General features: G+C 48.0%; 1 protein-coding gene across 1 annotated transcript in view; it reads left to right on the forward strand.

Annotated features, from left to right (window-relative positions):
- LOC147710842 (E3 ubiquitin-protein ligase UBR4-like) overlaps positions 1-22,686 on the forward strand; it is a 288,585-nt gene that overhangs the window by 104,835 nt on the left and 161,064 nt on the right. Inside the window, exons 9-11 of the mRNA XM_086921578.1 lie at positions 9,358-9,482; positions 10,239-10,298; positions 19,969-20,159. Coding sequence (XP_086777704.1) covers positions 9,358-9,482; positions 10,239-10,298; positions 19,969-20,159 — 376 coding nt within the window. The remainder of the gene's footprint in view (positions 1-9,357; positions 9,483-10,238; positions 10,299-19,968; positions 20,160-22,686) is intronic.

A 22,686-nucleotide genomic window follows, 5' to 3' on the forward strand; every position in this document is an offset into this window, starting at 1 on the left:
GGCCTCGGCCGCAAGTGGCTCAATCGCCAGTGCAAATAGTAGGGGGGACAAGGAGCATCCCTGTCGGGAGCCCCTCTCTACCGGGTATTGGTGTGAGACTAGGAGTCCTATCCTTACTCTTGCCACTGCCGCCGTCTACAGGACTCGCGTCCAACTAATATACCCTTCTCCCAAACCGAAGCGTTCCATAACCTTGTATAAGTAGTCCCAATCCAGACTATCGAAAGCCTTTTTGATGTCTACCGATAGGACTAGAGGCGCTCGGCCCTCAGCGTACGGGCCCTCCAGCAGGCTCGTGAGTCTCCTGATGTTAATCGTCGTGTTCCGTGCGGGAATAAATCCATTCTGGTCTTCGTGTACTAAGTCGGGCATATGCTGCAGGAGTCTAGCTGCTAAAATAGAACTCAGTATTTTGTAGTCAGCGGTCAACATAGAGAGTGGCCTATAAGACGCAGGGCTACAGCTCTCCGTTCCCGGTTTCCGGAGTGGTATTATTAGCGCTTCCCACATTGATTGGGGTAGGCAACCTGCTGCTATGGCTTCTTTGTATATCGTTTGGAGTTTTGGCGCCAAGATGTCTAGGTACTTACTATAAAATTCTATGGGCAACCCGTCTAATCCCGGTGTCTTGTTGCGGGCCATCCTTTTCACCGCTCCCCTGATCTCTCCTAGGTCTTTGTCTTTCCCTAGAGCCTTCGCCTGTTCCTCATCTAATTGGGGTAATTGGAGGCCATCTAAAAAGGTCTCTGTTTCACTTTCCCTATCCCCCGGTTCGCTCTTGTAGAGGCCCTCATAGTACTTCTGAAAGCCATCCAAGATCTCCGTTTGGGAGTAGTGGATGTGACCCACTTCATCCTCTATGGCTAGTATTGGGGAGCATCGCTTAGTAGGGTTTGCCAGCCATGCTAGTAATGTTCCGGCTTTGTCCCCCTCGACGTGGGCCCTAAGCATATATGCCCGGTGATCAAAGCTACGAAGCCGTTCCACTTCCACCGCCTCCCTTGCTAAGTTGACCTCCTCTTGGAGTTCGGGATAGCCAGGCCGCACCTTCTCTGTTTCTCGCAGCTTGGAATCTGCCTTATTGAGGTCCTCTAATAGCACCCTCCGCGTGCCCACGTATTTCGTTATGCACTGGCCCCTCACTACCACTTTAAAAGCATCCCATTCCACCGCTCTAGTGGCTGCCGTCCCCTTGTTGTCGGTGAAGTATTGGGTTATACCCTCCGCCAGTGCCGCCCGGAACAATGGGTCCTCCAGGGTCTCTGGCCTCAGCTTCCAGGTCGGCACTCGAGGTACTTCGACTGCCCGGGCCAAGTTGACTATTAACGGGTTGTGGTCCGAGATTGTCCTTGTCAGGTACTCGGTCCAAGTTATGGCCGGCATCACGACCAGTGAGCATAGTATCGCATCAATTCGGACGTGGAGGTCATGCAGGCTGGAGAAATGCGAGTAATCCCGTTCAGTTGGGTGTTGTGCGCGCCAGACATCAGTCAAGCCCCACCCCTCCTGCCATTCCAATCTACCCTATGTGAGTCGGTGAACAGGGGAGTCCCTCAATGGTGGGTGGGACCTATCCAGTGTTGTGTCCGCTACTGAGTTAAAGTCCCCTCCCATCAGAATCGGGCCCGTCAGGAAGTGTGCTAGTGTCCCCGACAAAACTGTTAAGAAGGTCAGCTGCTCCGTGTTCGGGGCGTATATGCTGCACAGTACTATGTCCCTACCTCTCAACCTCTCTTCTACCACTACGTACCTCCCCTCTGGGTCTATTAAATGTCGTGTCGTCTGAAAGGGTGTGCCCGCCCTTATCCATATCAGAGCGCCCCTAGCATACGCTGAATAAGTGGTGTGAAAGACCTGCCCCCTCCATCTCCTCTGCAGTGCCGCCCCTTCCTGCTTCGTGAGGTGTGTTTCTTGCAGCAGCGCAATATGGACCCCCCCCTTCGAATCAAGTAGGCATGTACCTTATGTCTCCTTACCATCGTATGAAGCCCCTGCACGTTCCAGGTTATACACTTCAATACATTTGCATTAGCCATTGTCCCATAGTTCAAGTCTCTTCCTCACACAAAATCCCATTCCCTCGCGGATGGTGGACCCCACCAAATTCCTCTTCATTTTTCAAACTTTTCAACTCCCAGGTGCCCCGGGGTCAACAATTGCCAATTGTGGATTAAGTCCCCAACAGTATGCCCCCTCCTCCCCCCCAGAACAGGCCCCAATATTGGTCTATCAGTTCCCATCCAAACTTATGCAACCTTTCCAACTGTGTTGCTATTCCACGGTCGTAACCGCGAGTGCCTTAAGGGCGAGTGGAGCGTGGCCTAGACCGGAGGGCAGTTACGCAGGCTCTCCCCCCGCACCTTCCCGTTGTCCCCCCATGAATAGCAGCAGGCTTATGAACCAGTTTGTAATCCCCGGTTGTAGTACCCTTTAGTTCGGGAGGTTCTCGTTGGCAGTACTGCCCATTACCTGTCAGCTCAGAGTCAAATATTCAGGATCTCCTCTGACGTCTGCGGTGTTACCAACGGGCCCTTGGTGCTGTGTATTCCCGAATGGTCCGATTCAGAGCCCAAGGCGTGTGCCTCTGTGTCCGTGCCCTGCTTGGACTGGGAAGCGTCAGATCTCGACAGCGTTTCCACTGCTTGAAGCGCGGCCTTCCGCTCCGCTTCCGTCTGTGACGACGATGGTTTCCGTGTGCCTTGTCGTTTCTTGCGCAATCTCTGCGATTTCCGTAGACGTGAGGGGGCCTGCTCCCTTTCTTCTCGGAACTTAGCTCCATCAGTGCCCGCCTTATATGTTTCCCACCACGCCCATGCATCCGCCGACATGCTGAAGAAGCGTGTTTCATCATCGACTACCACCCTGAGCTTGGCTGGGAAAAGCAAGGAGTAGGGGATGCCTTCAGTCCGGACTTCCCTTTTAATAGACAGAAAGGAGGCATGCAGTCGCTGCGTCTCAAAGGTGAAATCAGGGTACAATGTCACTCTGCTGTTCTCCAGTTGAAACGGACCAGTGTCCCGAGCCCTTTGAAGCAGAAGGTCCCTGTCCTTGTAATGCAACAATTTGGCTATGATCGGTCTCGGGGGCTGGCCCGGTTTGGGCTGCCCGGACGGGACTCGGTGTGCGCGCTCCAGGGTGAAGAAGGGCGAGAGGCCTTCTGGCGCCACCGTAGTCCTGAGCCAGTTGTCGAGGAACTCAACCATGTCGTCCCCTTCTGCCTTTTCCGGCACTCCTACTTTACTGCGTCGACTCCTATTTTCGGCATCCTCAGCTCGTCTTTCCAAGACCTGTATCCGGTCTAGGGCGTCCGTTAGTCTACCCTCCATAGCTTTATGAGCAGGAGCCAGTTCCTGTAGGGTATCTTCGACATTCTTGACCCTATCTTTAAGTTTATCATGGTCCGCTCGTAGGAGGCCCAGTCCCGACACCACCTGCGCTATATCTTGCTGCAAAGTGTCTCTTGTTGCCGCTATAGCCTCCAAGATGCGGTCCTGCAACTGCCGCAGCTCCGATCCGCAGGATCCCCTTCCACCGCTTTGGAGGCCGCGGCTCCCTCAGTCTTTCCTTTTGGTTTCACCATATTGCCCAGCCGCCTACTCCGTCGATGTGCGCAGTGCCCTCAGTCGCTAGTCTGGTCCCGCGTTGTTCTCCGGTTCTCCTCTCGGGTGCTGGATCACAACTGCAGGGATCGTCGCGTTCCCAGCTCCCCGCCTGTTGGCGCCTCGGGGGCTCCGGCCTCAGATCCTCTCGCCCTTGGGTCACTGCTGGATCTCCGCTCAACTCGCCGATCCGCCGCGTGTTTGCGTTCTTCTGCGATCCACCATGGTTCGCTCGGTCAAGACCGTCCTAGGGCCTGGTGTTGTTCTGAAGTTGCTCTTCGCTCAGTACTTTCATACGGCCTACCGCAGAGGGGGCTTGTGATCTGCGTCTTCGCGCCTCCTCTGCCTTGATCCCCGCTTGTCGCAATGTATAGTTCGGGCCTCTCCGTTTACTGCTGGGTCGACCCTGTGGTCTCTTCTCCAGCTCCACTGTCTTAAGGGCAGCTCGGGTCACTTCTCCACAACTGCCTGCGATCGTCTCGCCCGTCGCCGATGGCCCGGGGTTCAGTGCCCCACCCCTCCGTCTCTTTCAGGGGGGGTCTTGAGCCGGCCACCGTTCGGTCCGTCGGTGAGGTCGTCTCGGCCTCGCTGATCTGCGCTACTCCCCAGTTCTCCACAGGCTGCAGGCCATTACTCCTCTGGGCTCCGCTCCCCTGCATGACGCACCAGCCCGGGCCTCTCCGTCATCTTGTCAAGTCCCTGCTCTCAGGCTAGTCGTCTCGGCGGGCAGTAATTTTCTCGTCATAGGCCATCCAGGTCCACCGCTGGGTCACTTGGCTACGTTCGGCGGTGTGATCCGGAGTCGGGTCTTCGGCTCCCTTAGGGGGGAGAACTTCACTCGCTGCTGATCGGCTCTTATCACACCTCGGCCGCCATCTTGGGAACCTCTTCGTGTCGAGCTTTCAGTGTTCCTCCGGCACCAAACCTCCGTTAATCGGCTCCGTTGGCGGTTCCCCGTGTGCCTGTTCGATTCACCTGTCACCGACCAGTTTTTCCGGGGCCGTCGTGGGTTTTGCCGCTCAGATTTTCAGGATTTCTGTGGGGATCGGGAGCGGAGCTCCGAGCTCACGCCGCCATTCCCTTCGGCGTCCAAGCCACGCCCCCCTTAGTCTGTTGACCATGACAGTTAATAGGCCAGTGCTATTAGAAATGACACACCCTTTAATTTATTTGAATGTTCTATCTGATATGGGAGTGGGGCATTGTGATTTTAGGGGTTGTGAACCACTAGAGGTCCAGCGTGAAAGCACAATGTCACAAAAAATACTTCCATCTATCTTATGTACATATTTGTAAATTTGTTTGTGCTATTGAGTAGCATCTGTGTGTAATAAATGCACTTTTTCTTGTTCAAAACAAAGGCACAGACTGGACAATCATTTATTGCATAATATTGTGTGCCAGTGAGTCCTGAGTAGGCCTTGGACTGCTCTGCTTCACTACCCTGAGAGAGTCAAGCCCTTCAAGGGGCTGCATGGTTCCCAGCGAGGAGACAATTGTGGACCCAATACTTGAGCAGGCCTCACATTTTGTTCAACTAATATCCTGATGTCTTATGCTTGTTGTAGCACTAGTGGTGGAAAAAATATGCATACCGCAGGCACACAAATCACCAGGAGAACCCAGATTCAAGCAGTAGGTCTGATGTGTGACATAATAGATAGATATGGAGTGGAGGGCAGATGATCCTAATTGAAGATTGAATGGAAACCGGGAAACTGCTTGTGTACGAACGAGGAAACGCTGATATCCCCTATAAATGCCACAAAGGATGCTAAACGACAGTGAAGCATGCAAGCCAAGTTTCCATTGCTTGTGCAAAACGTGCACAAACTCCTCTTTAGCTATGCTTATTGACCCCTGCAGCTCCCCTTTGTTCTCTTAGTGTGAGTTTAGTGGATCCTGAGCCATGATTGAATTACCACAGCAAACAATGATGTTCACTATTCACCATTCCCCTATGTTCAATTCTTTTAACACCTTGGCTGCTAGGGGTTTTCCCGCTGGGTGCTGAAATACTATGAATCGCACTTTACATGACAAAGCCAGCTCGTCATAAGCACAGGGCAGGTAACACCCATGACGAGCTGGCTTTGTCATCAGCACTGAAGGGGTTAAGCTGTGAATGCTTTGACTAGTGGTTTCAATGTATAGTTGCACCTATACAGATGACAGTGCGTAGCTGTTGTTAATGGCAAGATTTGTATTCTTTGAATTGGTGGCAAATACTGCCTCTGTAATGTGTATACTGAGGAAAAAAGCAGTAAAACCTGTATAGAAAAAAAGCAATGGCCTGCCAACATCCATTCAAAAAGTTGTGAATGTCCAGGATATTGGTGACTTTCATTTGTCTAATTAGGCAGTTCTCCTAGGATGGACTGCTCAAGCCTACACTCTATAATGGCGATATGCAAGTGCTTTCACTCAACATGGTTATTTAATAGTCCATTCTGTTTTTTGGGGGATAAAAATACGAATCAGCAGCTTCAAGCAATACATTTCAACAAAGACTGGCAACATCTGGAGATACTTCATCAAAAACAGTCATAGTCCTTTGAAAACTGGTCAATGGTCCTTAAATGCTTGTAGATATTCATGGTCATAAACTGTGTTCAAGTGCGTTGAGCTACACTTTAAATTTCCTTTGATAAAGAGACCTGTGTTGAAATTGAGAAAAGTGCTGACTGACAACAATACCATATTTAAAATCTGAAAAACGACCAGTGCGTCTATTAAAACAGCCTTTACTAGCGCCTCACCTACTGGAACTGAATAATGACCATGTGGATATTTAGATAGGCCATCGAAATTGCTTGACATGAGAACTAAATCACCTACACCTGAGCAGTGCATTCCAAAGATAAAGGCCATCATTAAGTTATACAGCAACCAGCAGCAACCCAAAATACTAAAGCTTTATTTAATCTTTGAGTTCTACTAGAGAAAAGTCTTTGGATGCCCATTTTTTGATTCCTTGATCAAACATATTTCTCTGTAATTTTTATCCTTTTCTTGTGATTAGTTTTGATCCCAAGATTTTGGACTCGCTACAGCAAAGTGATCCCATTTCCATTCTACCTGTCTAGGTTGATATGATGGAATTTGAAGCTCATTCTCAATTACTTCCCATGAATGAAGGGTATGTTCATACAATTCCATGTCCCTTACATTGATTACATTGTCTTTTGAGAAGTTAGAGTATCTCTCTCTGGATACTCCGCAAGATTGCTTAAAGGTGTTTCTTCAACAGGCAGAATTGAGTCTGTAAGTGGAAGGGATTCTTTTCTCTCAAAGCTGTACAATTTTTGCCCCACCATTTAATTAATTGATTAATTTTTACTAAAAATAGAATGCAGTAGTCTGAAAGAAAGCATGACCCAACTTAAGAAAAAAGATAAGAGTGCACCCAAAATTTAGTTTTCGGTGTTTTACCATATTTTCAGATCCACTAGGCGGTATATTTACCTGTAATTTTTTTCTCTATCTTTATTTATCAGAGGAGAGCGTTATATGAATGCTAGCACTTTCCCCAGCTAAGCTAAGAACTGTCAAAACAACTGCTTTTGGCAACAAGATTTTGCTGGCAAGCTGCTGTGTAGAAAACGTTATTGGGAAGAGCAGCAAACTCCTGAGGGGAGTCACAACTTCTTTTACGCTTGTGTGTGAAGGTGGCTAGCAGCAGGCAAATGTGTGTGTGTGTGCACCAGTATGTGGGTGTGTCTTCTGCTATCACCGGCACAACTTGAAATCCGTGCAAGAACCACGTATGTGAAGACGTTTGATTATTCACTATGTAAATGTAAATGTATGAAGCTTATATAGCGCATGACTTACCCTGGGGCATCTCCGCGCTTGCTTAGGGAACCCGTCCTGGTATTTCCCTGTGAGATAACCCTGGCAGGGTATCCACAAGGTGAAAGCCAGGCATCCCACCGCGAGGGGCCGTTGTGGAGATTAAGCAAGCTATTGCCCAGAGTCGCAGAGTGTGAACCCGTGAGTCGAGAAGGCACCGGAGCGAGAATTATCGAGTCCGTGGAATTATTGAGCCCAAGACCCACCGAGGCGGGGAATTGAACCCTGGTCCTGGGCCGAACTCAAGCTCCAGGTCTGCCGCCTCTAACCCCTGAGCCACACTTCTCCACTAAGCAGCTGTCTAACAAATGCTGCACTTGCTGGCAAGGCATTAATGCATGGATACCAGTGCCTAATGACAGATTACAAGCTAGGCGTGTTTTGGTGTACTTGCTCTGCCTTTCTGCCTTCTAGAGTGATCATTGCATTACTTTATTTTCAAATAGTACAATTTTATGAATAGTTTGATGGAGAAAAAGATATGAAAATTAAACTTCCGTTCCCCAGCTTTCTTTCATGGCCTCACGTGCTAGACACTCTCCTCTATGTGAAGAAGTTGTAAAGGAATTTTACATGTGGTTCTTTCCATTCTTTTCGGATATAACCTGATTTATCAAGTGCCAAACTTTGTCCTATCCTCTTTGGTTAAGAAGCAAAGACCCCAAACAATGTGGGTGGGAGGGACTGTATGTTTAGATGTTGTTTTATTGCTGCTGCAAAATTTGTATGTTAATGTTTTGAGAACATCCCAGACCAGGATTATTCAAAGCCATGCATTTAAGAAAGACACCAAAACTTTAGTACTACTGCCAAGTATTTTTTTATTTTTTGCATTATTTTGTCTAACAGAAATATAAAAACAATTCATCGAATAGTGTTAGCACTTTTCTCTAGTGATGTATTTTTTTTTCCTGCCAAACACATTTGTTTGCCCTCAAACAGCTGTCGGATTGAATGATCCTAATGGTCCACTGTCCCATAAAAAGAAGAATGGTGTACTATCCTGTCCAGTTTGACTGTTGGTCTTGTAAATAAAAAAAAAAGTTACTGTCTCAGCCTGTAACAGGAACCAACCAGAAAAATATCAATGCATGAATCTGTAGGCTAGCTTCCATGTCTGCTGACCTGGTCACTACATTGGACAGGGAAGGTAATGCAATTGATTTTTAGCTTGGATATCAGTTCTTGGTCATAACCTCAAATATAATTTAAGTGGCCATTTCATAGCTAAGTCGGATGTAGGTCACACGTAGGAGGCTGTTCCTGCAGGCCTGTTGCCACAAAAGTGATGGATTTAACCCAGATCTCTGCACTGGGGGCAAATGTTTTGATTTGTTATGCATTCCGTCCATCAATTGTGTGTCTCTTGCTTCCTCACTCTAAGTGCGCCGGGTATGCCCAGACGTGGGTCCTGGGCTCACTGTGCCACTGGAGTAAGCTATCCTGGCTGTTGAGGGGTGGACCCCCGAAACCGGTCCTAGGATGCTTGTTTCCGGTCCAGGGACGATCTGGCTTGGCAGTTCGGGCTGGACTGTTCTCATGAGGCACTGGGTCTAGACTGATTCGCATATGGCCAGGTCTAAACTGGGGTGGCATGGTGAGCAGAAGAATGATGGATTTAACCCAGATCTCTTGACTTGGGGAGAATGATTTGATTTGTTCTGCATTCCGTCCATCACTTGTGTGTCTTTTGCTTCCTCACAAAAGTGAATGTGAACACACTGCAAAGGAGATGCATCACTTAGGCTCCTGTGCTAGTAAATACTGCTTGTTTACTGAATTGCTGGATCTGAATACATATTTTTGATTTGGGGGTGGGTATGTTTTCTTTGGGGTGCGCTTAAATGGGTGATTCAACTGTGCTTGTGTGGATATTTTGTTTTGGATCTCATTCCTATTTTTGCAGGTGTGAGTGTGGCAACCTGTATGGCCATATTGCATGTTGGCACCACCCAGCAAGTGCGAACAGGATCCACCAGCTCTAAAGAAGAAGACTATGAGAATGACTCGGCCACCATTGTGCAGAAATGTGTAAGTGAAGAATCTTGTTTGTACCTGACAGGATTGTTATGGACCAAGGTTGGCAATATGCTTCAAAGTACCCTAATGTGGGCCAGTGGAATACCTTCGCCAACTGAATGTGCTGACAGGCAGTTGACTTTGGGCTAACAGGGTGCTGAGATTCTCTTGTTGAGAGATTGGTTGTAACAGGCAACTTAATGTGTCTGATGGCTCGGTCCTTGCTGGATAATTGTGGGTTGATGAGCTTCGCAGTGTTGTAAATGGCCTTAATTGGCGGCATCCAGGATTCTGACAGCTGCTTAGCATTGGTTGCTGGCTTGTAGTTTAGTGCGGACTAACATCATGTATGGCTCGGTTGTTGACAGATGTTTTAATAGGTGCTTCTTTTGATTGACTGGTAAGGTAATATTGCTGGTGTCCGGTTGTTGGAGAAACATTCAGTGCTTACTGATTTGTGTAAAAACTGGTGTTTTTCTGGCAATTTGAACTTGTGTTGCCAGTAAGTTGGATCTAACTGATGACAAAAATATGGATAAATTTTTCTGGAGAGTAAATGTGAACTCCATGTAACTATTCCACTCCACATTTTTAGCTCCGAACCATTTTTCACTCTTACCTTTCCTCTTCATTCTCATCTTCTCTCTTCTGTCTCAGCTATCACTTTTGACTTCTAATATCTATTCCTCAACTTTTCTTCCCCTTCATTAGCCTCTTAAGCTTTAGTGCCCTCCAGTTATATTCTTTCTTTCTCTGTCTGGTACACAGCTTGAAATATATGAGATGATCGGAGAAGCTATCAGCAGTTCCCGCAGAGCAGGTGGTGAGGTAAGCAATAATGCGCCTATAGTTCCCTTTCTCTGCAAGCCATCCATTCTGTGTCCACTGAGCCAAACCTAGCATGTTGGAAAACCATGGTCGGGTACAAACACACTATATTCTTAATGAATATTATTTTTATGTTGTGTACATATTAAGGATTTGGCGGCTCTGGACCTTATATTTAACCAGGACCTCTCTGCAATCTGTATTCCCAGTTCCATCTCCTATGTGAGTAAAGTCTACTATTTGTAGTAGTAGATTTTTTAGCAATTAGTATATTCTCTTCCAGGGGATCCTCATCAATAGTCATAAGCACATGAATATTCCCGTCCATGCGCGGGACCCCGGAAACACATCGCATATATGTGAGAACCATGTATATGTATATATATATATATATATATATATATATATATATATATATATATATATGTTATTTTTGCGCAAAATTTTCAATTCCAGAAAAAGAGCAGACTCGAGCCCAGCTTCGTGGTGCGTGAAGATTTTATTCACAACAAAATTGTCAAAACACCCGACGCGTTTCGGTGCAGCCGCACCTTGGTCACTGGTAAATCAGTTTTGTTTGTCAATACATTTAAAATCTTCAAAACATAAAGAGTGAAGTAGGACTACCTGTCCCAACACACGTGAATGCTTGTAAACGTGGCTGCCAAATTTGAATGTCACAAAATCATAAGTTTCAATACTTTCACCTTTTGTAAAGTCTAAATTATCAATTTGATCACTCCATATGACATTACTTCATCGAACCAGCGTTTCGCAAGATATTTACATAGTTTAGTTTAACCTAGATGTACAGACATATCCTCATCTTTATTCAATCCCAATGGTTGGACTGTGTCATATTTAATTATGAGTCTTGATTCCAACTGACGTAAGTCTCTCACTGTATTTCCCCCTCTTTTTGAAATTGGAATCCTATCCAGGGCACAGAATTGTAATAGATTCACATTTTTGTGATGGAAATCCTTAAAATGTTTGGCTATTGGGTAATTATTGTCTGTACATCTAGGTTAAACTACTGCTTGGGCACACCCACTATATACAACGATTGCATGAGAATTCTGTAATTGATTTGAAGCTTCTGTCTGGTTTTTAACTTGCACATATATTATAGTGATTTCACATTTTTATTTTGTAGTAGACAAATAGTCTGCGCACAACATGGATGAGAAAACAACAGCTTCCTAAAAAGAATTACAGAGCAGATTGGTGTAATAAACTATGCACTAAGTAACCAAGTATCAGAATGATTTTTTTGTAAACTTTAGTGAAAACATTTTTTTTAATTGATCAGGCTATGACATCAGTGTATATGTATTTGAGTTTTGCTTCACAGAGTACAAGCCCACTGGGGCAGAATTGCAATGAGTTCCGTTAATGTGGAATTGTGGTAAATTTAGCGTGAGCTCCCAGAAGGGAATGAAGTCCATTGTGGCAGCAGTAAGCCCACAAGGGCTGAATTGAATGGCTGCATTAAACGGAAACTGCTCACAAGTGCAGGAATGTACAAACAATACCCATATAAAACATGAGATGGAACTATGTAAATATCTTGCGAAACGCTGGTTCGATGAAGTAATGTCATATGGAGTTATCAAATTGATAATTTAGACTTTACAAAAGGTGAATGTATTGATACTTATGATTTTGTGACATTCAAATATGACAGCCATGTTTACAAGCATTAACGTGTGTTGGGACAGTGAGTCTTACTTCACTCTTTGTTTTGAACACTTTATGTATTGACAAAGAAAACTGATTTACCCGTGACCAAGGTGCGGCTGCACCGAAACGAATCGGGTGTTTTGACAATTTTGTTGTGAATAAAATCTTCAAGCACCACGAAGCTGGGCTCGAGTCTGCTCTTTTTCTGGAATTGAAAGGTTTGCGCAAAAATAACATTTTTGGAGGATCGCCCCCTCGCTCGAGCCCGCGCCATTGAGTGGCTGGGAGACCGGCGAAACTGATTATATATATATATATATATATCAGTTTCGCCGGTCTCCGGTATATATACCTACCTTCCATAGCAATGTTTTAAGCAATTCTCATGCATAAATGCATTCCAATAAAGCAGGTAGAAAGAAAGCATTTGAAAACTGCTTTAATATACAGCAGAAAACACAATCCTGCAAGGAAGAATCAAAACACATTGCTATCACATAGGCTGCATTGCAGAAACATTAGTGTAGAAAGCTGAAAAGCTAACCCACAGCAACACTCGGAATAAACTGGCACCGTGCCTTTAAGGCAGCCATGACCCCTAGCTTCCCATCATGCCTCAGGGGTGACAGTTCGGTCAGTTGTTCTTTCCGGCTCTTTCTGTCAGGGCCCTGGTTACTTCAGCTTCAACTTTTTCTGATTTCTGTCAGAAAATACTTCTATTTTTTTGTCAAAACCTTTATACTTTGACGTCTTTTTGGTGTTGGAGTATTTCTCTACTGTTTTTTTTAGAGAGTTGAGCATTATTTTTGCACTCAAAACTGCCCACTCTTTTTTACCCTTGCCCTTCCTGTGGCAAGAAGAAGGCTAAAATAGACTCTCATTCAGTCTGTATTCTATGCCTTCCTCTTGACCACAATCCAAAGACCTGCCAGCATTGCCAGCTGCTGTCCAAAAGAACTTTGAAGGACTGTGAGAGGATTCGCCTCTATGGGCTGGCTGAGAAGAGGAAATCTCCTTCAAGAGGCAGGTCTCCGATGAAGAAGAGGAAAGAGGGAGCCACCACTCCATCTGGAAGTAAGGTTCCAGTATGTTCTCCATCAATGTCTGGCTCGGCGCCTCAAAATCCCAGCATCGGCAAAGAAAATGTCGACGAGAAGACCATCGACGGCGGGCTTGCTGTCGAGAGAACACCGGTCGTTGACGAAGATCATAGGTACGTCTGATCCTCCGCCGTAGTCAACCTGGCGGCGATCGGCGTCGAGAAGTCTCTCTCCGTTGGTGCGGGCTCGCCCAACGTCAAGAAACAGATCTGTCATCGGCGTTAGACGTCAAGACATGCTCTGCTGTCGCAAGGACACCGGCTATCTGCGTCAAAGCAGGCTTCTCTGTTGCCATCAACCAGGCGTCGGTCAACGCGAGACACGCCTCGTCACCTGAGGCCAGGCACTCATCACCTCCGTCGTCGTCCAAGCGACGTTTGGATTCGAAGGCTCGATCCTCTCCGACGGCGAAGGACTTGACGTCGAGACCAAGAGTGAAACATACAAAACATCGTTCGACGTAGAGAGGGTGGTCGTCGACGACGAGAAGTGCACCGATCTCAACTCCACTGACTTGCCGGAGACGATCAGCGTCGAGAGAAAGATAGATATCGAGATGGATTTCTCCGTCTAATCGTTCATCGTTGAGGTCTCCTGCACGCTCAACGTCGAAGGCGAGGTCTATGAGCTCCAGACATTCGACGTCACACCATACAACGTCGAAGCACACTGAGGGATAGACATCGAGGAGACTATAAGGTTCTAGGGACTCACCAGTGATGGTGACTCCGAGCCGGTCGACGTTGAGGCACTCCCCATCGACGTCACATTGCTCGTCAAGACGCCGATCACGCTCCAGAAGCCGCAGAGAGTCCTCTCACTCTATTCGGCGCTCACCCCAGACGATTGTTTAGTCACGCAGTGCTTCTGCGCATTCACTTGAGCCTCTAAGATCACCGACAAGAGGCTCTCCAAGGAGATAGCGATCTCCTTCCATCCATCTCTCCCCCAGATGGCTTCAACCTCTCCATCATTGGCAGACAGTGCCCGCAGGTCACGCTCAGCGGCCTACGGACTATTCCAGTCCGCTGCACAGATCACCGTTGCAACGTCTAGTGCAGGAAGTGGACAGGACACCCACAACTCTGACCAGAGAGCACCGAGGCAGATCCCCTGAACGCAGGTTGACTCGGGGGCATCGCAAGAGGCAGGGTACACCATTTTGGTCTTCCTCTTCGACGCACTCATCCAAAAGGAATTACTCACCTACCCTGACATATAGTCCTCCTCCTAGAGGGCAACCTATTGATGATGTGAACACCATTCTTGATGTTCTCACCAGAGGAACTCAAAAGCTGGGCATCACCATGTCTGCTCCTCAGACCACCACATCAATCATTTTCGAGACCCTCCATCAAAGGTCTGTGACTAGGCCATTGCTTTCTTTGGTTCCTGGTAATATCGAGCTGGTAATGAATATCTTCCTCGCTCCATCGGCTAATGCAGCTCCAGCTCGGATCCTGAAGAAATATAAACCAGCTGCTTCAGATCCTCTTTTCCTCAAATCGGATCCACCTCCGGACTCTCATTTTTGCAGCAGCAAAGAAGACACACGCAGTTCCATCTTCCTCTGCTCCGCCGGATAAAGAGTAGAACACAAGATTCTTGGGGAAGGAAGGCTTGTGGCTCTGCAGCGTCTTCTCTTCAAGTGTCTAACGCTGCTGCTCTGCTGGACCCTTATGACATGTCCTTATGGGATTCACTGGAGTGTTTCAAGGACAAACTCCCTAAGGAGGATCAACAGGACTTCTCTGAGATCCTTCAGGAAGGTGCGCTGGTGGCTAACCAGGTAATCAGCACTGCAGCAGATGGTGCGTCTCTCGCAGCTCACTCCTATGCAATTGGCAGATGTGCACGAAGATCTTCCTGGTTGCGCCTCACAACGTTAAAACCGGAGGCACAACAGCGCATCCTGAATCTTCCGTTTTCTGGCACTTCACTGTTCGTTACACACACAGACGAGGAAATGGCCAGAATGAAAGCCAAGTTGGACACCTTAAAGGCTGTGGACTTGGAGAAGAAAAAGAAGTTTCAGCGAAGATACAGGCCCTACAATCGGAAAAGTTACCAACAGGGCGTTCAAACCCCTCAATGGTCAACAAGCAGAACAAGTCCCAGTACTGAGGCTGTCGTTCCTCGAGAGGAAGAGGAGGTCATCAACAGCAGTCCTCTTCCGCAACAAAAACTCCAGGAAAGCAATGAGTTTCTGCTTCCTCTAGCACTGTTGCACTCTCCAGTGGGAGGAAGTATCACAAATTACATTCAAGTGTGGTGCAACATAACCAAAAGATCAGTGTGTGCTGAATATACTAAACAATGTGTCTCTGTGGGGCTCTGTGTGTGTGGGGCTCTGTGTGTGTGGGGCTCTGTGTGTGTGGGGCTCTGTGTGTGTGGGGCTCTGTGTGTGTGGGGCTCTGTGTGTGTGGGCTCTGTGTGTGTGGGGCTCTGTGTGTGTGGGGCTCTGTGTGTGTGGGGCTCTGTGTGTGTGGGGCTCTGTGTGTGTGGGGCTCTGTGTGTGTGGGGCTCTGTGTGTGTGGGGCTCTGTGTGTGTGGGGCGCTCTGTGTGTGGGCTCTGTGTGTGGGGGCTCTGTGTGTGGGGCTCTGTGTGTGGGGGGCTCTGTGTTGTGCGTGTGTGTGTGGGCTCTGTGTGTGCGTGTGTGTGGGGCTCTGTGTGTGCGTGTGTGGTGGGGGGCTCTGTGTGTGTGTTGTGTGTGGGGCTCTGTGTGTGTGTGTGTGGTCTGTGTTGTGCCTGTGTGTGTGGCTCTGTGTGTGTGGGGGGCTCTGTGTGTGTGTGTGTGGGGCTGTGTGTGTGTGTGTGTGGGGGGGGGCTCTGTGTGTTGTGTGTGTGTGGGGCTCTGTGTGTGGGGCTCTGTGTGTGGGGCTCTGTGTGTGTGTGTGTGTGGGTGGGCTCTGTGTGTGTGTGTGGGGCTCTGTGTGTGTGTGGGGCTCTGTGTGTGTGTGGGCTCTGTGTGTGTGTGGGGCTCTGTGTGTGTGTGGGGGCTCTGTGTGTGTGTGTGTGGGGCTCTGTGTGTGTGTGTGGGGCTCTGTGTGTGTGTGTGTGGGGGCTCTGTGTGTGTGTGGGGGCTCTGTGTGTGTGTGGGGGCTCTGTGTGTGTGTGTGGGGGCTCTGTGTGTGTGTGGGGGCTCTGTGTGTGTGTGCGGGGCTCTGTGTGTGTGTTGTGTGTGGCTGTGGGGCTCTGTGTGTGTGTGCGGGGCTCTGTGTGTGTGTGGGGCTCTGTGTGTGTGTGCGGGGCTCTGTGTGTGTGTGCGGGGCTCTGTGTGTGTGTGCGGGGCTCTGTGTGTGTGTGCGGGCTCTGTGTGTGTGTGTGCGGGGCTCTGTGTGTGTGTGCGGGGCTCTGTGTGTGTGTGCGGGGCTCTTGTGTGTGTGTGCGGGGCTCTTTGTGTGTGTGTGCGGGGCTCTGTGTGTGTGTGCGGGGCTCTGTGTGTGTGTGCGGGGCTCTGTGTGTGTGTGCGGGGCTCTGTGTGTGTGTGCGGGGCTCTGTGTGTGTGTGCGGGGCTCTGTGTGTGTGTGCGGGGCTCTGTGTGTGTGTGCGGGGCTCTGTGTGTATGTGTGTGTGGGGGCTCTTTGTGTGTGTGTGTGTGTGGGGGGGCTCTTTGTGTGTGTGTGTGTGTGTGTGGGGGGGCTCTTTGTGTGTGTGTGTGGGTGTGTGTGTGTGTGTGGGGCTCTTTGTGTGTGTGTGTGTGTGTGTGTGTGGGGGGGGGCTCTTTGTGTGTGTGTGTGTGTGTGTGTGGGGGGGGGGCTCTTTGTGTGTGTGTGTGTGTGTGTGTGTGTGGGGGGGGGGCTATTTGTGTGTGTGTGTGGGGGGGGGCTCTTTGTGTGTGTGTGTGGGGGGGGGCTCTTTGTGTGTGTGTGTGGGGGGGGGCTCTTTGTGTGTGTGTGTGTGTGTGTGTGGGGGGGGGCTCTTTGTGTGTGTGTGTGTGTGTGTGGGGGGGGGCTCTTTGTGTGTGTGTGTGTGGGGGGGGGGGCTCTTTGTGTGTGTGTGTGGGGGGGGGCTCTTTGTGTGTGTGTGTGTGTGTGTGGGGGGGGGGGCTCTTTGTGTGTGTGTGTGTGGGGGGGGGGGGCTCTTTGTGTGTGTGTGTGTGTGTGTGGGGGGGGGCTCTTTGTGTGTGTGTGTGTGGGGGGGGGGGCTCTTTGTGTGTGTGTGTGGGGGGGGGCTCTTTGTGTGTGTGTGTGGGGGGGGCTCTGTGTGTGTGTGTGTGTGTGTGTGTGTGGGGGGGGCTCTGTGTGTGTGTGTGTGTGTGTGTGGCGGGGGGGGCTCTTTGTGTGTGTGTGGCTCTGTGTGGAGATGGCATAGCTGGGCAGACCTCCTAACTTTTCTATGTTTTCCTGCTGGGTGTAAACCAGGGCTACCATCTGCTGCTAGCAACAGAGACTGCTGTTTGTATTACAGAGGCGGCAGGCCTTTGAAGCTTCCCCTTCAAGTACTGGAGCATCCCCTGGGAGGAGCTGTGTAACCTTGGCCCAGAATGTGCATTCATTGTTTCTGGTCCCAGAGAGCAGAGGCTCTCCACCAAGGGGTCCAGAAACATGTCTGTGTTTGGGAGGCTGCCTAAAGCCAGTCAGTGCCAACACCAAGGTCGGTAGGTTTTCAGGGGGCACCTCTGAGGTGCCCTCTGAGTAAATGTCACAATAAATCCCTGGCATCAGTGTGAGTTTATTATGAAGAGTAATTTGGTACCAAACACTCATGTGTTCAGTGAAGCAATTGTGGTGCTGCGGAACTCTAGTTGTCTACTTTACAGCCCATGTACTCTCTAGGGCTTCCTTGGCACTTAAAACATTGAGGAATGAGCCCTAATATTGTAGGGACATGTCTGCTCATGCAGATATGCCTACATGTGGGGTCTAGTGCACCTTGCCTTGGGGCTAATAATGCCTGCTAGAGGGGTAACTTAACTATATCTAAGACGGCGCTAGTTGGCATAGCATACAGGCAGTGTTTTGTCTGAACCAGGCCATGAATGCTGCAGTGGCAGTCTGCATGGCCTATGTGAGGGGTCCCTGGGGGACCATCTCCAGTCCTTATGCCTAAGGTACCCAGGTACCATTTACTAGGGACTTACAGGGGGCCTGAAAGGCCAATTGTGGCAAAGCTTTAGGGAAAGAACACTTGTACTGGAAACCTGGACAGCAGGGACCCAGTACTCTACAGTCAAAGTTGCATCAAAAGTCAGGAAAAAAAGTAAGAGTGGGGGGCCCTGAAACAAAACCCCTTTTTCTCATACTCATGAACTCCTGCGGAGTAGCAGAGCAGTTCCTCTGCATCCTGAAGGTAGCAAAGACTGAGGTGTGAGGACTCATGACCCGACAACAGCAAGCTCCACTGCACTGAGCCACCTAGCCAGAGCTGAAGTGGGCCAATGGTGTCTACTTAGTCCCCAGACCATTCACACTGGAACCCCACCTTCGGTTTCCCAGCTGTGGACTTCTCTACACCGCTGGCAGCCTCTGTTTGCAGGCCCCCTCTACCGTTACTGTTCCTGGTGATGAAGACCAGACGCCTAAGGACATCTCTGCACCTGTTGCCTCTGGCCTTTGGAGAAGAAGACCAAGGGTGTCCTCCACGTCTCAGAGCAACATGATGTCTGAACCCCCCTGTTGGTTCAATCCGACTGGCTTCCTAGTCCAAACCTGCAGCCTTTTTCCATGAAGCCCTATCCCCATAGATTAACATTGGACACCTGATGCTGTATTGAACCACTGCTGGCCACCCTAGTTCTGCTGGAGGTGGCCTGCTGGTGCTGCCTTGCACCTTGCTCGTGCTGCCTTCTACCTTGCTCGTGCTGCCTTCTACCTTGCCCTTTACCCACCTTAAATCCGGGAAATTGGTCTGCTGTATTTGTTTTTCTTTCCATAGTATAACATTGCAGTGTTTGAAAATTGCACTGTTGACCTTTGATAACCTAAAGTATTTCTATCTTGAAATGTACTTACCTGATCGTATTGATTCTAGTTCTTAAATATATACATTAAGATATGTGTGATTTCTATAAATTGGTGCGGATCACGTGCATCATTTATTAACTGTGTATTTTGCAGATTTCTAACATTACTCTGTGATAAGCCTAAGGCTGCTCGACCACTCTATCTTCTAGAAGAGCATATTTACATTGCTAGAGCAAGACCCAGCCCACTAGTAAGGGAATAACTGGACTCTTTGCACAATATAAAGAGCTAGCTTCCTACAACTGTTAATCCACTCTGGCTATTTTAGTAGATTCATATTCCCACTCTTCACTGCAATACCTCCATCAAAACGGGAGCAGACGTAAGAGGTATTACTGTTTTGGTCACCGGTTTGAAAAATTAACCAAATGAATCGACTGCCACTGTGAGGCTTGCTTAGATTGTCTTGATTCTGTGCTGCCTTCAAATGAGTGCTTTATCTTTTATAGTAGATGGAGAAAATAGAAAACATGTGCACATCCATTAAGGTTCAATTGATTCTCAAACTCATTTTTGATTTTTCTAATGGGTTTTTAGTATCCTGTGTTTTGTTAAGTGGTAAAACACAAACCATTGTTTCTGTATAGGCTTTGATTTTTATGGCTGGAGAGATTCATTTTTAGTTGAAGTGTTCCTGGAGCTTGCACTTGCATCAATATAGTCTTATGTTAATGTATTTGATTGACATACTTTTGATGGCGAAGTGGTGTAACAGTAAGTAACCTTTTATCATTCTTCTTGGGATTTGTCCAAGCCTGCATATCATTCTGACATCAGTCATGTGTTATTTTCTTTTGTTGCAGTGTGGGAGGGTTTTCTCAAGTGCATGTGTTGGAATTGTTTTTTTTAACCTTTTTAGATATGTATGTACCGATTAGTGCAAATGGTTCATGCTTTTTTTGTCTTGCTGATTTTAACAGCACTTTCAGAACTTCCAATTGCTGGGGGCTTGGTGCTTGCTGAACAGTCTGTTCCTTATTTTGAGCCTAAGTCCCGCCGCATTGACTGATAAAGGGAAGGAGAAAGATCCTCTTGCAGCGCTGCGGGTTCGTGACATTGTCGCCCGTTCCAAGGAAGGAGTTGGTTCTCCAAAAGTAGGACCCAGCAAAGGGTATGTTGTCTATTTTTGCTGCTCTTAAAAAACATAGAATTAAGGATGAAGCTCACATCGACTGTCTTACTGTAGTCACTGGGCCAGTTATGTATCCACAGGGCCACTGGAATTATGCGGCAGGAGAGGGCCAAATTATGCGGTAGGGTTGAGTAAATTCTGCAGCAAGAAAAGCACATTGTGCAACTTAATGCTGCACACTTTTTTAAAAGTATTACTTCATTTTTTGTACTTTTTACATATTTTGACACTGTCCGGCATTGGGTGCACCTCATTGGTACCAGTTTAATACCCAAATATAGTAATAAGCAACGGAAAGGGGACCAGTCAATCTTTGCAAAAGGCCTTCCGCTGTGCAGCAACATATACCGCTGTGTTAGTAACTTTTGAACTATTTGAGCTTGAAAAATACATTTCTTTTGTTAAAATCTGCAGATTATACAGCAGGTGATGGATTATGTGGCAGATGAGGTTAATCTATAACTATATGAAAATCGCAGTGGTCGCACAATTGCATAATTCCAGTGGCCTGGAGTATATGTGGGTCTAGTTGTGGGTGGGGGCGGTTTGATTTGGAAGTTGGTTATTGCGTAAAGGTCTCATCTGATAAGCTAAATGGCCAGATTTCTCAAAGATCAAGTGAAGCACCTACAAAGCTCAGTATTCCAGTGGAGCAGCACCTTAAACAGGCAGGTGAACTGCTAGGTTAGCCAAATATGCAACGTCTGCAGAACCTGTTGGTCAGGTGAATTACTCAGAGTGCGGTGGCTATCAAACTGGGTGTTTTTCCCCAACGGGTGCTTGGCATCAAATCTCTTGATGACCACTGCCATAGAGATTCGTAAAGAGATGAAGTGAATATCCAGGTAGCCCAGCAGCAGGTGGAACACCTAAGGAACTAAGTTGTAAGATAGAATGGTTGGATTGCCCACAAAGCTTGGTAGGCAAGCCAATTACTGATGTATCTTGGTGGTAAAGAAGTCATTGGGCGAGGGTTACCCATTTAAATCTGCTTAATAGATATAGTACATTGAGGAGCTGGCGTGTGAGATTTTGCTTAAGTTCAAATGTCACATTAGCTGCTGTAGGACGCTAGCTTTGTTTCTACAATACCAAAGTTGGGTATAGTGTGCAGAGTCCAGTAAGTCCCCAGAGGTATAGCAGAGGCTAAATTAGGTAAGTAATAACACCTCTTTGTGGTAGTGTGGCAGAGCAATTTGGTTTATCCAGAGGGTGTGTTAAACATTTATTGTATTCACTCAATCAAGACTGATGGCACACACTCAGACAGAATCCAGACCAATTGGGTAAGTATAAAAAAGATATACTTATGTTTTATTTCTAGAACCAAGGAAGACTTGGTATAGGTAGGTAAAATGTACTTTCAATTGTAAATCTTTACACAGAAATTCAATTGAGGATGGATTTGAAATTGTTTCAGGTTGGTAGGGTTTTAAAAGCAGGTTCTATTACACAGTAATTACTTTTAGAATACTTTTGGATTCCTTTCAGATTACATTGATTACTGGGGGTGCAATGTCCAGATACTACACCTAAGGATCTCGTAATAGAAGGTAAGTAAGACTTTTCTTGGCTTCAGTTATAGTTACTGTTTTCCCCATACCCAAAAAAGCACTTAGAACATTTTAGGCACAAAATCACGGGTTCCTATGGAAATACATTTTTTATCAGTTGCACAGGTAAGTAAACTTCTTTCAAGTGGGAGTTTTCGGGGTAGGGACCAAGGTTCCCCCTGGTCTAGGTAGACACTCAAGTTGCACCACGAGCAGCACTGCTGTGGCCTGGTGCAGAGGGCATGGGGCCAATGTTAGCCAATGGGGCTAAGGGCACCTTTGGTTAGGCACTGCTTACGAGCAGGCCAAGCGTGTGTGAGAGCAAAGCTCCTGGGGTTAAGGTCAGCACTGCTAGGGGTCAACGATCAGCATAGGAGCTCCACCACCAGCGGCACTAGGGCGGCTGGGTGCAGGGTGCCAAGAAGACTTTGGGGATCCAGTACTTTTCAATTGGGACATTCAGTTCAGCAAAGTTGCTGCAGGCTCGGGCAGGGAGACTTCCTAAAGGCGACCACCAGCTGGGGAGGTAAGTTGGGTTCCTGGGGATGCCTGGACACTGTCGGTTCGGCCACCCAAGGGCGTGGGACGTCTGGTGCAGGGGTGTCTTTTGGTGTCTGTTTTCTTTACCCGCTCCGGTCGTGGACTGGGGCCCTTCCGTTTGAGGCTGCCAGTGTCGTCTTGAAGCTTGAGGGTGGTTGCGGATCCCCAGAATCCAGGTCAGGATCGCTGGGGAGACCTCTTCGTGGTGTTTGGCCACTCAAATTCGGGCCGTGGGCGTCGGGTGCAGAGTGGTGCAGAATTGCGGAGTCACTGGAATCCGGATTCTGGTCTTGGAGTCTTCGTTGAGGAAATCCGGTGCTTACAGGAGACAGTCTGTAAGTTGAGTGCAAGGCATGTCTTCCGGGCTTCTGGGGGCTGCTGGACATGCCGTTTGTTTAGCTGAAGGCAGGTCC

Source organism: Lissotriton vulgaris, chromosome 5 (genome assembly GCF_964263255.1).
Source record: "Lissotriton vulgaris chromosome 5, aLisVul1.2, whole genome shotgun sequence".
In the NCBI taxonomy this organism is placed as follows: Eukaryota; Metazoa; Chordata; class Amphibia; order Caudata; family Salamandridae; genus Lissotriton; species Lissotriton vulgaris.